Source organism: Aulonocara sp. 'chitande type north' Nkhata Bay, linkage group LG20, assembly GCF_057382095.1.
Source record: "Aulonocara sp. 'chitande type north' Nkhata Bay isolate Kocher_YH1m ecotype deep benthic linkage group LG20, A_spYH_male_GT1.1, whole genome shotgun sequence".
NCBI classification, from domain to species: Eukaryota; Metazoa; Chordata; class Actinopteri; order Cichliformes; family Cichlidae; genus Aulonocara; species Aulonocara sp. 'chitande type north' Nkhata Bay.
In genome coordinates, this window is record NC_141363.1 from 21,235,282 (window position 1) to 21,248,836 (window position 13,555).

The 13,555-nt window shown below is 41.5% G+C and overlaps 1 protein-coding gene across 2 annotated transcripts in view; it reads right to left on the bottom strand.

The window, feature by feature from the left end:
• Window positions 1-12,715, bottom strand: part of itpr3 (inositol 1,4,5-trisphosphate receptor, type 3) — a 71,216-nt gene extending 58,501 nt beyond the window's left edge. Inside the window, exons 1-2 of one of the 2 annotated variants that reach the window (XM_086276722.1) lie at window positions 12,564-12,715; window positions 12,144-12,483 (exon numbers count right to left, since the gene is read on the bottom strand). In XM_086276722.1, coding sequence (XP_086132848.1) covers window positions 12,144-12,235 — 92 coding nt within the window. In that variant the 5' untranslated portion in view covers window positions 12,236-12,483; window positions 12,564-12,715. Of the gene's footprint in view, window positions 1-12,143 lie in introns of both variants that reach the window. The other variant, XM_086276723.1, reaches the window with a different exon arrangement.
• Between the last annotated feature and the right edge of the window lie 840 nt (window positions 12,716-13,555).

Sequence of the window (13,555 nt, forward strand, 5' to 3'; positions counted from 1 at the left end):
TTCCAATCCTCTCTTCTTGTCTTTCTTTAAAAAAAACTGTCCCTAGTTTTGAAAAAGTCCTCCCTTGCCTCCCTTTTTGTTTTCTTTTCTCCCTTTTTTCCTTCTGCCGCATCTACTTGCTGTGATTTCCAGACATCCTCTTTATGTTTCTTTCTACTCTTGAGGTGGGATTTTCTTCCCCCCCAGTGATACCAGCGTAGCTACAAAAACAGCCAATCAGTCCCTTTGTCTTTTTTTTTTTTGCCCGCCTGTCCCGTTTGGTTGTTTTGTCATCATAATTGTTGTCTAAAGGCCGAGAAAGATGCCCAGCGGATGTACTTTACCAAGTGTACCATCCCGGCCTTGCCTTACTGGTCCATTTGATTGACCTTTGTTTTTATTGTTTATTTTATTTTATTTTCAGTTGTTACATACGGGACAGACATGACTGGGGGAAGGGAAATGGTGAAAAAGAGGGAGGGAAAGAAAAGCAGCAGGGAAGAGGAACGGTGAGTCCCTTTGTCTGCCTGTCAGGTGTGTGCATGTCTTTCAGGACGTTTGTGCTCTTGATTGCTCCATTCACACAAACTCAGGTGTGTTGACTTAGCCACTGAAATGCTCTGCACCCCTACAAGTGACCACATTTTAAGAAACAACGATTTCAGGACTGACATACAAAGGCCTTCACACAGTCTATCTAAATAAATCCAATCCCTGAACCCCCAATTTCGTTAGCTTGCTGCTATTAAGAGATTCACTTTTAATTTGCTTACAGTGTAAATAGGATAAAATGGGTATAAATTGTATATAATGATGGTAGAAAGTCAGAAATCTGCAGGTGCGCCCAACAGCAGTAGATCAGAGATGTTGATTAATGAAGTGCATTGATCTGAAACTGAAATAAGAGCTATTTATTTAAAGGAGCAGCAGTCTAAGCAGAGAGGCCTAGACCCCATCTCGCAAGAGCCATGAGGCCTTTTCCCAGTTGGCTATGTCTGAAACACCTCATCTAGAGGGCACCCAGCACACATCCTGGTGCTTGAACCACCACAACTGCATCTCTATTCTGAGCTCTTATTAATGACCAAGGCCCTCTGCCAATCTAATGCTGAGTACTGCATTTCTCCTGTTTGTGTCAATCTTATTTCATCAGTCACACTCACAGCCATAGGTCAGAGTAGGAACAGAAATTGGGGGCTTTATTTTCAAGCTCAGCTCCTTTTTTAACCAAAATAAAAGAAAAAAACAGCATCCATATGCCTGTTTTCACCAACCCATATGTCAAACTCCATCAAAATATGAAACATGAAAAAAAACAAAAAAACAAAGAAAACAAAGACTCCACGAAAACTATTCACTGACCTAAATACAGCTCACTATCATAATACTTCATAAAACTGAATTCATTTCAGGCTTCCTTCCATCCCAGAGATTTCCCCTTGACTGGCTTTGGAACGCCAGCACAACTGGAGGCAGCGGCCGGGTGGAGCTCTGGGTGGTTCTGCTTTGACTGCACCCAGTCAGGCGTGGAGATGCTTTGATCGATAGAGAAAAGTCCTTTTTAACTTTGCTTCTTTGAGATGGAGAAAATTTTAAATGCAGTAGTTTTAACAGTATTTATGCCAAGGCAATAGTTGTTTTTTGTTTCGTTTTTCTGTCCCTCCTTCTTCTGCTGCAGGAGGAGAGACATTTAAATATGGATCCAGGTGTTTGAATAAACACAGATGTTTTCCATGTTTCCCTCCCAGAAAACAGCAAATGAACTGGCAGGCCACAGATTTCAAAGATGCTGAGTGACAACTCAAATCTCCTTGGAGACCAGATCCTTTTCCAAAGTGACTTTAGTAAACTCAGCTGCAGACAGAAGAGTAAAGTGCAGCAAGTGAACACAAAACACAGTAATTGTCAGGGTTCATGGGTCACTGACCCATGGTTTTCAATTTGTTTATGTGAACTGTTTATTTTCCATATGTTCACATTTCCACCAAGGCGTTCCCAAGCCAGTCGAGAGATATAATCACTCTGCCCCGGGACCTCTTCTCAATGGGACATGCTCAGAACACCTCATCCAGGAGGCGCCCAGGAGGCATCCTTGTCAAATGCCCGAAACAGCTCAACTGGCTCCTTTCAATGCGGAGGAGCAGCGGCTCTACTCTGGCAACCAGGAGGTGAAACTGCTGAGTAGTCCAAAGTGCTGAATCTCAAGTGGCATCATTTGTGGTGTCATTAGCACCCTGAAAGTCACCTAGCCATCATGGGACTTATTAGAGCAATATAACAGTCAACATGTGGATGAATGTTAAGTGGTCTATGGCAGTCTTTCTCAAAGTGTGGTAGGCGTACCACTAGTGATACTTGGGCTCTCTCTGGTGGTACGCGGGAAATCTCCAATTTTTTTTTTTTTTAAGATTAAATAATATACCATTGTGGAGGTATGCAAACACGACGCAAGAGTTCCCGAGGCTCTTCTGGGAGCCAAACAGAAAAGTCTCCCCGAGCGTGAATCCTCTATGAAGAGCAGCCTTTCCTTATCGCCAGTGGTCGTGGCAGCGGGGAGTTGGTGAGGCCAGCTCGCACCGGCAACTGTCGAAGGAAGACGTGAGTGAAGAGGAATCCGCCGTTATCCGTTCCTAGCAAGGTCAGCGTGCACTCTGTGAGCTCGAGAGCGGCACCATCAGCCAGCCCCTAGAGAGACGAGTTTCTTGGGCCGCTCTGCATCGGAAAGGTAGCAGGGCCGCAGTAGCAGCGCCTTGAGAGCAGCGTATTTCCTATCACTTACCACATAAATGAAGACCGGAAACTAAACAGCAGAGGCGTTTGTAGGGTTACTGAAGTTGGGCTAGCTGGTATATAATGATGTGCTGCTTGGTGGCTAGCTACACAGCTATGGTTAGGATAATATAAACACAGTGAAGCTGGAGGATGAACGCTAACTTTTTTCCACTTGATGAGGGTTCCCGATGGTTAGGAACAAATGTAACTGCATGGCAGGATGCTGTTAACAGACCAAACTTCAGTGAGAAGAACAACTGCAATACGAGGTTAGTCATTAATATACTGCTGCATGGGCTGGGCTGTAGTTACATTGTAAGGTTTTAAAAACTAAGATTTAAAATGAATAATGATGATAAAAATCGAGAGAGGCCGACAGCGATCACTGACTTTTTAGGGGCTTGTTCAGATTAAATAGAACAGAATACAAAGCATTAAAACACGTTAAAAACATAACAGCCTTAATAAATTCAGAGTAGTTTGGACCCGGAAGCAGGTTTCATCAGGTCATCACTTAAAGATTGGAAATCCCACCTGTTGTGAATGTTTTAATGCAGTACAGTTGTTATTAGTATCACTTCTCACACCCTGTTTATGACAGTTAAAATACAAAACATTCATATATAAATAAAATTGTCTCTTGTAAACTGTATGTGGTGTTAAATAGGCCTTGATCCATTCTCCTTCCAGGATTTTGATGATTTGTCCTCATGATTATTTTTCTTATATTGAGAAGATGATTGTTATTCTCTCACTGATAAATTCAAAAACAGTGGTGAAAAAGTCAATGGAAGTTCACAGGAGGACTAAATGGTACTGAACAGGACGGTCACAACAGTTGCAGGCTGCGTCATGCTGAAAGTTTTTCCTTCCCACTGTCCGCACATGCTTGCTCAAAAGAGGCTGTCTGATTGTTGGGTTTTCTCTCTATTTTCGAAGGGTCTTTAACTTCCAATATAAAGGGCCTTAAGGTGACTGTTGCTGTGATTTGGCGATATGTAAATAAAATGGGATTCAATTCAAAATCATCTTTTATTCCATTTTTTTATTTTTGCTGGAACCCATAACTGAAATTAAAATGTAACCACGATGAAACTGCAGTTTTTGCTTCTGTAAAAGGTAAGAACGGGTATTTTACCAAAAAATGGTCTAAAACACTCAAAAACAGCCTGAAGCATCTCTGCATATGTCCTTCAACTATTCTTGTAGTAGGGAGTGTCCCTGTAATTTCCATTGTTGTTTTGCATACCAGAAAAATTCTAGTTTTTTCATGATGTTTCAGCTCATTGTTCTCATTACTCACCACCTGCTTTGAATTAGTGTGCAGGGAGGAGAGCCGGAGATGTTTCAACATTTACGTAGCGTTCCCCTGTGACCATCACATGATCGCAGGCTGACACGTTGCTCTCACAATGTTTATTTAGATCTTTTTTCTGGGAAGGAGACAACTAACTAATCTCTCTGAGAAAGCGAAGATGGCATGTGTCTGCAGTGTGTTGTTAGTAGTTGTACTTTACTACCTCAGCAGCTCAGTGCTTCTGTTTGAATCCTGTTTGTGTTGATCCAGCTGAATTTGACTGTAGGGAAACCAGTAGGTTCATCCACTCATACTTCACTCACTGTCTCACCTGGCAGGAACTCCCTATTCAAATGTCTCAAAGTAAAGAGTGAACAGAAGCCACACACATGCCAAAACATCAAAATGTGGCCCTTAAGGTATATAAAACAAAGAAATCAACAACTGTGCCACATTTGGCTTATGAGTGGCATGAAAGGAGATTAGATTAGGCCTTTGTGCTCTTCAAGAGTGTGTTGTCATTTTCATGCAAATACTTGCAGAAAACAAAACAGCACCATCCCCATCTCGGTTCATGGGGAAAATAATCCTGCTTTTGATTGATTCCCTTAGTATATGTATATGACAACAGCTTCATAATGGGACCTCAGTAATGAATGGTTGGCACCATGGTGACTACATTCACCTTAGTGGATGGGAACCAGGTGGCCCTTTATTTTATCATAAAGATGCTGAATGGGTATAAAGTTGGTGCTCACTGAAGCCCACTCAAGTTGTTCCACACACTGGAACAAAACAGATTGGTGACATAAAGTTGATATCAGAAATACAGAAACAAATGGAGTGTAGAGAAAAAAACTGCTGCCACAAATTGCTCAGAAACGGGTTCTGTAAAGTGCAACTGTTATTGTAATAAGGGATTTTGTATTACATGCTCATATTTCTCTATTTGGTTATTTTTTGTATTTTGTTTTGTTTTATTGTCCCATGTCTGGCTTTGTTCTGGTCAATTTCTATCATTTTCCTTCTGTGCTTTCCAGGCCACGTCTCCCCGGAGAGAGATTTTAATCTTAAAGGAGTTCTTGTTTAAGTAATAGTTCAATAAAATGTGAAAACAACTGTGGGTTAAACCCTCCATCAAACGGATAAATGTTCAACTCTGACCGTGTTTTTGTTCTTTTTCACTGCAAGACTTTGAGGTAGGTCAGGTTCCTTTTGTTTGATTAAAGGGTGGAGGAAGTGCAGAAATATTTACTTTTCTCTTGTCTAAGATGCTAGCATGGGCAAACTACTGAGCAGTTAGCATGTCGACATTAGTGTGTAATGCTTATCCAAACCACAGACGTTTGGGGACTTGACATCATTGATACTGTTTTGATATGAAGGTTACATAGAATGAAAATATGGATAATTGTTGTGGTTACATTTTTACAGATGTATATTTTATAGTGTGGGACTATACTAAAAATGTTTTATTTGGGCCCAGGAGATTTCTTTGTTACAGTACTATAAGTGGACACTAGGATAAGGGGCAATAAAGGGAATTTCACATTATTGTGGAAAATTAGAGTGTCAGTAAAATTCAAACTTTTTGAATTTATACTAGAGTCACCTTCATTGGTGATAAAATAAAGTCCCAACACTCTCATCTTCCACCTGCACAAATCTGAACATTTGTTGACTTTGGTTGTTTTATAATGCAATAAACTAAATATGTTGGGGGTCTTGAATACAGATAGTTGAAGGCATTTTTTCATAAATGTTTTCCATTGTGTATAAGTCTGAATATGGTGACTTGCATGAAATGTCTGGAATTCCTGATGTGGACATTTTAAAATCCGAGTTAATGAAGCCTTCTGGTAAATGGACTGATTCTTATATAGCGCCTTTCTACTCTCTCGAAGTACGCAAAGCACTCTACACAACATGCCACATTCACCCAGTCACACCAACACTTCCTTCTAAGCTTTTAGCTTCCTAGCTAACATTCATACTGGATGAATCGGAGAGCAACTTAGGGTTTGTATCTTGTCCAAGGATACTTGGCATGCAGACTGGAGGAGCCAGGGATCAAACCACTAACCTTTTGATCAGTAGATGACCTCCTCTTCTAGGGGTGCAACAATACATGTATCAGTATTGAACCGTTCGATACAGTGCTTTCGGTTCGGTACGCATATGTATTGAACAATACAACATTTTCAATTTATTTTATCAACTTTTCTTCTGACGATGCTGTCTGTGTTGAGCGCTCAGTGGATCTGCGCTCGACTACTCCGCATTTGCCGCGTTATGGCATTAGAGTCATTTTAACGAGATTAACGCTGACAGCACTAGTGGGAACACAACGAATATGACTGCACATTTACTCCGACAGCATCCTAGTGCAAAGACAAGTGGAAGCAGACAAAAACAACAAGCACGCATGCTACAAACTTTAACCGAGTCATTTAGACAGGGTTAGCACATGATTGTCCTTATGGGGACCTGATATGTTTAATATGCTGCTGAGAATATAGCCCAGAAGAAGCGTATAGTATAGCTTTTACTTTGGAAAGAGACATTTCTCTGTAATAAACTCTCTTTTCCAAACATGAGTGATTTCTCGATCAGATAGATTTGTTTATTTTTATTATATTGTTGTTTCAGCAACATTAAATTTATAAACTGTACTTTTGAGTTATAATATATATTTATAATTTTAATAAATGACAAATTAAAAAGGCATGAACGTTTTTTTTGTATCGAAAAAATATCGAACTGTGACACCAAAGTATGGAACCGAACCGTGAATGTTGTGTATCGTTGCACCCCTATACTCTACCCCCCTGAGCTACAGCCACCCCCCTGCTAGCTATTAAAATGATAGAATGTGAATTTGGACTTGTATGAAAGGAAAGGTGCAGAGTTTACTAGAGTCCCCGGGTTCATGCTTAGACTATATGGACCATATGTGTTGGTTGGTGAAGTCCCATTCTGAAGTCTCAGTGTTGACTGCTGTTGTGTTGACTATTTCAAGCCAGAAATGACCATATTTGAATGAGAGAATAGACTGCTGCCAGCCCATAATGTTAACACTGAAACTGTAGAGTACTAATAAAATTTAAGAATTTTGCTCACCTAAACTGAATTTGTAGACAAACTGTACTTCACAGCAGGCCATGTTTGTTTCCAGAGAACTCTACCTGAACACTTCAAATGCTTCAAAAGGCACCAGCAACACAAATATGTTATCTGACTCTCTCCTGGAAAGGTAAAGCCATCAGATAATAAGCAGTTACAACTGCCTGTGCTGAAAAACCTGTCAGTTAAAAAAAATCCTGTACAGTTGAGGGATATAAATACAGATAACACCAAAACAGTATGTTGTACCAGGTTATAAACGTTCTTTTTAACACTGTAAAGCTGGACGTTTTCATCTGGGACTATATGGGGATTTTCTTTTTTACACCCTGCCTCAACTACCATTGAAGAAAGTGAAGTTTTTTCTGTTGCACTTCCTACTTGGCTTCCTTTCAGCCCTGAAGATTAGAGGTAGACCCCTTACAATGTTCAAACTACCTGCCTAATTTTGTCTAGCTCCCCTTGCGAATGGGTGGGCAAAACATGACTCTTGCCTGTGACGTCACCATAATTATTAAAGGGTGACCTATAGCTTTTATTGTATTTGTTCAGATCAGTGTGGCAGTCAATGAATAAAGCTGTAAAGGTCAAGACTGAGTCAAATTCAAAGGAGTGCGTGTAAGACCATGGTACAGGAAACACACACAAACGCTGGTACATATATCTTTGTGAGGACTCTGTGACATAACACATTCTCAAGACCATAATGCAACAGTGAAAGCCTCCCTATTGTTACTGAATACTGATTCTAATCTTAACCTGAAAAACAAATCTGAACCTAAAGAAAGTTTTGACCAGACACAAAGTCCTCATAAAGCGAACATTAACAACAGCAGGGACAAATGCACAAACTGGCAATGGAAATCTCTCTTGGACATGCCGAGTACCACTTCCTTTTCCTGCCAAGCAATCAGACAGCGCTGCCGCTACCCTATGCAGCATGTTTGTGTTAAAGGTTGTGCTGGAGATAGTGAAACATCAGCAATTCCAGAAGACTCTGGACAATATTAGGAAAAAGATGATCTGTTGCATTTGTTCTAGTTTCTTTACTTCAATCTTCTGTAATTTTTGAATTTTATTGAAATAACACATGTAAGAGAAAGTTAGTAAAAATCAGAAACCACTAAAACATAAAGTAATGTTTTCTCGGTTGCACTCCTCTTCTGATCTCGTCGATAACAAATGTAACATACAAGCAGAAAAGCTGGAAGGTGTGTAATGAGTGCATTAACTCTGAAGCAGCCTTCATGCACGACCATTCTCCCTGTAACTTATTAAGACTTTCGACCTACAAAGGGCTTTAGTGGACTCTAGCTGAAACCCTTTTGACAAAGACAAGATGCTTGACATACTTCATAGTCAATACTCTGTGATATGCTGCAGAAACATTTTGGTTCATAACAGGAACGCACTGATTGTTGAAATCGCTTATTGAAATATATGGTTAATGTCATTTGTGGGTTTATTTGTTTTTCTGATTAATTTCACTCATTTTCAGTACGGTGAAAAAAGTTTTGTAGATTCAAGAACTGAGAAGAACTGTTTGACAGTGATTAAAATAGTATTTTTGCACCAACGAGGAAATTCCCACAGAGCTATTAGCTGGAAAGTGGACAAGTGGAGGACCAAAGAAGTGGCAGGACTGAAGATCTATCTATAGCTGATCACACAGGAGGTGAGGGTAGGGATGTCACCGAGCCTGATACTTAGGGTAGCTCTCAACACAATAAAAACACAGTGGTGCGTGTTTGCTTCTGGCCCTAGAGTTGATCCAGTTCTACCTACTGTTTGCCGAAGCCTCTTCAAGTGGTCTCGGGCGAAGGCTGGCTGTCAGGAAGCCATTCTTAAGGAAGCAAACCAAGGCTGAGGTATGCCAGTTACTGTGACAACAACTAAACTGAACATCGGTAACAACACCTTTTAAGGACTCGTGAATCTAAATTTGAATTTTTTCAAATTGTCATCGATATGTATGGAGGACGTCAACAGGAAAGTACAACCACCATCCGCAACCATCTGTAAAACAATGTAGGCTCTGCTATGGTTTGGGGCTACGTGTCAACCAGTGGTGTTGGAGATCTTTTTCAAAACTGATGGAATTATGAACTTACTAAATAGTAGGTTGCTCAAGACTTCTGCAAAATACTATAGCTGCATCTCTTCTTCATAATAGCATGTATTTATTTATTTCAGTCTGTCCAAAAGCCTAAAACCGCCGCCCCTCAAGGGGCCTCACACCAGGACAACTAACTCTTGCAGCTGAATAATGACTTCTAGCAAATGTCTAGTCATCAACTTGCTTGCTAAAGCAACAGAAAGACAGACTTGTCAGGTCAGGCAGAGATACTGAAGGTGGTCCTGCTGGAGTGTCCCACAGGTCCAATGGTGGCTGCTGAATTTTTACGCATTTCTAGAGCATCATTAGGACTTAAATGAGCCAGCATTACTGTTGCATCAAATTTGATCAAGTATGTGAGTTAAAGTTTTAAAACAGGTTCGGCAACATCAGTAACAAATTTACTCTTGTAAGAACATTATTAACCATCTGACTTTTGAGTAGGTGGGATCTCACGGTGCCCTGGTGATAGGGATCTTAACGGGGTCTCTCATCCAGACTGTTTTGTTCATGTGTCGCCTTACAGATGTAAGGTATCACTGAGTGACCGTGGGGATTTCCTTCCCCCTGAAATAAGGTGAAAAAGGGTCCAGTTTGATCCATTTAGATTCAGTGATGTGATTATGGCACTTTATAATAAAGTGTACTGTTACTGCTGTAGTGGTGATGCTAACGCTACACAAGTCCCAGAGCAGGAGGGCTGCTTTCATATTAACCTCCATCAAAGCAGACATTAAGGCCACTGATGCTGGCCATTAGAAAGTTTCTAAAAACTTCTAAACTGGCTTCACTATTCAGACCTGAAAGCAATGTCCATCCATAACATACACTCAGTGGGTGTACAATGCACCACTGTTGACCTGCACCACCTGCTTTCAGTGGGTGTCACTCATTCTCACACTGCCCAAATCAATCTAAAACCAAAAGCTTCAAAGCCTTCATTTAAAAAATATGTTCAACAAGTTCTCTCAGCACAGGACAAAGTCTGGTATGTTTTCACAAAAACACACTTTGTTTGCAGGGAAAAGCACACACACAGAAGCTTCTCCACAAAAACAAAAAATGCGCATATGTCACCGTCCTTCTTTCAAAACACTGACGAGCCTGTACACTTCTTCACCTCAGAGTCAATCTATCGTCTCTGGAGTTCTGGATAAAGCAGTTCATTGCACGGACTATTTTTCCATCACCTGTGAAACTTTGCAAATGCAAATATTGTCTTTGCTCTTTTTTCTTTAACTGCAGGCTTTCTGCATTAAAGCAGCTGCTCCTGATGCACGTAGACCTATAATAACTCCTCTGTTTCAGGCTTTTTTAATGTCTCTTTATGGATATTATTCACAATCAGTGGTGGGCAGTATATCATATATATATCAGTCATATTTTAACCATAATATGACAAATAGTTCCACTACAGCGAAGAGACAAACAAGAGGTTAAATTCATGATAGTCAGAAGCATTGATGTGGATCTGAAGAGGAAACCGGCGCTGACAGCATACTCACAGTTTAATCACACTATTTAATAATCCACAACTAATTCACTTCAACAGGGCAAATATCAAAAACACAATACTTTGTGAAACATACATGTACTAGCAATGACTGCATATTTACACAATGACATCATAGTGTTGTCTTGATACATGCTCAGTCTTCCAGGTCAGCGTTTCTATATAACAGCCCTTACTGCAAACAGTAAACTGTTATTACTATATTAGACAAGGTTGAACTACACATCCTAAAAGCCAGGTACACACAACTAAGAAACAGTGTATCAGATATCAGTCCAGTCCTCTCTTAAAAAGCTGTAATGGTTATGGTGACAAGTGGCCAACAAGCTATATTATTTAATTCCATTGAATTGTGTTGCATGGTGCTCTGTGTTTTTACATGCATCAGCAGCAGTGCACCTGTTGCTATCAGGAGAGTTAGTTTGGACTTATTTCATGTCTGGTATTGCATCCTTTTTTTAAAAAAAACATAAGTGCCAAATTATGGTCCACTCACAATACAACCCTCTCTGTTTGGTTTAAAGCTTGTAAGGAGGCTACTGCTGCTGTCAGCTCCGGTTATATTATCAGACTGAACTGAGATGAGACTAGTGCACATAAATCCGCTCAAAAGAAAAGAAAAAGAAAGAATATTTCTTCATTATTTTAACAATATTCGATCGTGGCTCAAAGAGTTGGGTGTTCGTCTTGTAATCGGAAGGTTGCCGGTTCGAGCCCCGGCTCGGACAATCTCGGTCGTTGTGTCCTTGGGCAAGACACTTCACCTACTGCCCGATGGCGCGATATGGCAGCCTCGCTTCTGTCACCCTGCTCCAGGGCAGCTGTGGCTACAACTGTAGCTGCCTCCACCAGTGTGTGAATTAATAGTGGAATTGTAAAGCGCTTTAAGAGTCTCAAAAAGCGCATATAAATGCAATCCATTGTTATTTATCTTTTTCCTGTTTTGGGTTGTTGTGCCAGTAAATATAAACCCTTTAATTTTATTTTACTTCCATGTGTTTGTTTGTTATGTTTTATTTTACAAAGTTAAGAAAACAAGATTAAAGTGGAGTCTGATGTTGTTTGATGGAAGAATGCTTCCCAGTCTCTTCCTCACAGGGACGGATAGTCAACAACTAATCATTCAACACTGTGTCGGCTCAGCGCTGAGCACTGACACCTGAAGCCACGTGTCGATCTACAGAACCCAGTTTAAACTCCTCATCTTCAGGTTTTAATGAAGCTGGGGGCTTCGCTCAGGCTGTTAACGGATGTGTGCACACAGAAGTACAACGGAGGTGTTCACAGTAATTTCCACAGCGCACAAGTGCACACAGAGCACATGACAGTGACGGTACACTCACCCCAGCGTGCTGATGAAGCCGTTCACCGTGCCCTCGGCATACAGGGATACAATGTCCCCGATGTGGAGGAAGCTGGATGCAGAGTCAGACATTCTGCAGCTGATTTATTTCAACAGCGAGAGGAACCCGCAGGTAGAGCCGAGAGAGAGGAACTTTCTCCCCCCTCCTGTCCTCTCCTCTCCGTGTGTGGAAGTTCAGAAGCAGCGAAGAAAGTCAAAGTTTCCTCCTCGCATGCAGCGGCTGGAGTCCTGAGAGTTCAGGGGAACCTCTTTACATTCACCCCGCTTCAGTCCTGCCGCCTTCAAGGACTCACCGGCGGCTGCTGCTGCATGACAGCGAACTGTGGAAGAAAAACACTCTGAAGGAGCTCGCAAACTTTTTACAACAGGAGCGCAACGGGGGCCCACCGCTGATCCGTACCTGAGTCTGCTGAGAGGCCGTGCGGAGCACCGGAGGAAACATCTGTGTGGAGATCTTGCAGCAGGTTAAAGTGTTCACACAGAGGCGCAGACACGCAACGCGACCTGCTCCGTCCCTCCCTCTCAGTGTGTGTGTGTGGTGGTGGGGGTGTGCACGCTCGCGCGCTCACGCCGAAGACTCGGGTACTAAAAACCAGGAAGTGAGTTAAGGCGTTGATAAGACTGACAGACGGCTTCAAGAAATAAAAAATGCACACACACACACACACACACACACACACACACACACACACACACACACACACACACACACACACACACACACGGGTGTAGTGAACGCAACGCGAGCTCGGAGGCCGGTGTGACGCGTGCACTGGCAGCCTGCAGGACGTGTCCGTGCGCTCCCGAGTTTAGTGACATGTAGCCAGAAACGGTTCAAATCAAAAATCGGTCAGAATATTTGATCATAAATACAGCGAGGAAAAAAGACACAGATAAACTGGACCTCTTGTGTAACTCGGTGCAGCCGCTGCATGTAAAAAGGCTGCACAGAGTTCAGATGTTAATTTTTTATTTAAACTGTAAATGCAAGTAAAATCCAGAATCTTATCTAACATATCTAGTATAGTACAGGCTCACATTTGAACAAATAAGTAAAGCTTTATAATACATTTAGAATTCACCCGCCACTTCATTAGGTACACCAGTTCAGCCTTTTATGAACACAAAGTTTGCAGAAGAGCACAGTGCATTAGATCTCCACGCAGATGGGCTACAACAGAAGACCACACCATCTGCCACTCCTGTCAGCTAAGAACAGGAAACTGAGGCTACACTTCACAGGGGCCTGAACTGACAGAAGGCCTACACTTTTAGTCTCTTAGCAACAAATGAGCCTAATTTAAATAGCACAGCCTACATGACCATTGTTGACGACTAGGTTGGTCTTGATGGCTGCTTCCAGCAGGATAAAGCACCGTGTCACGATGCTCA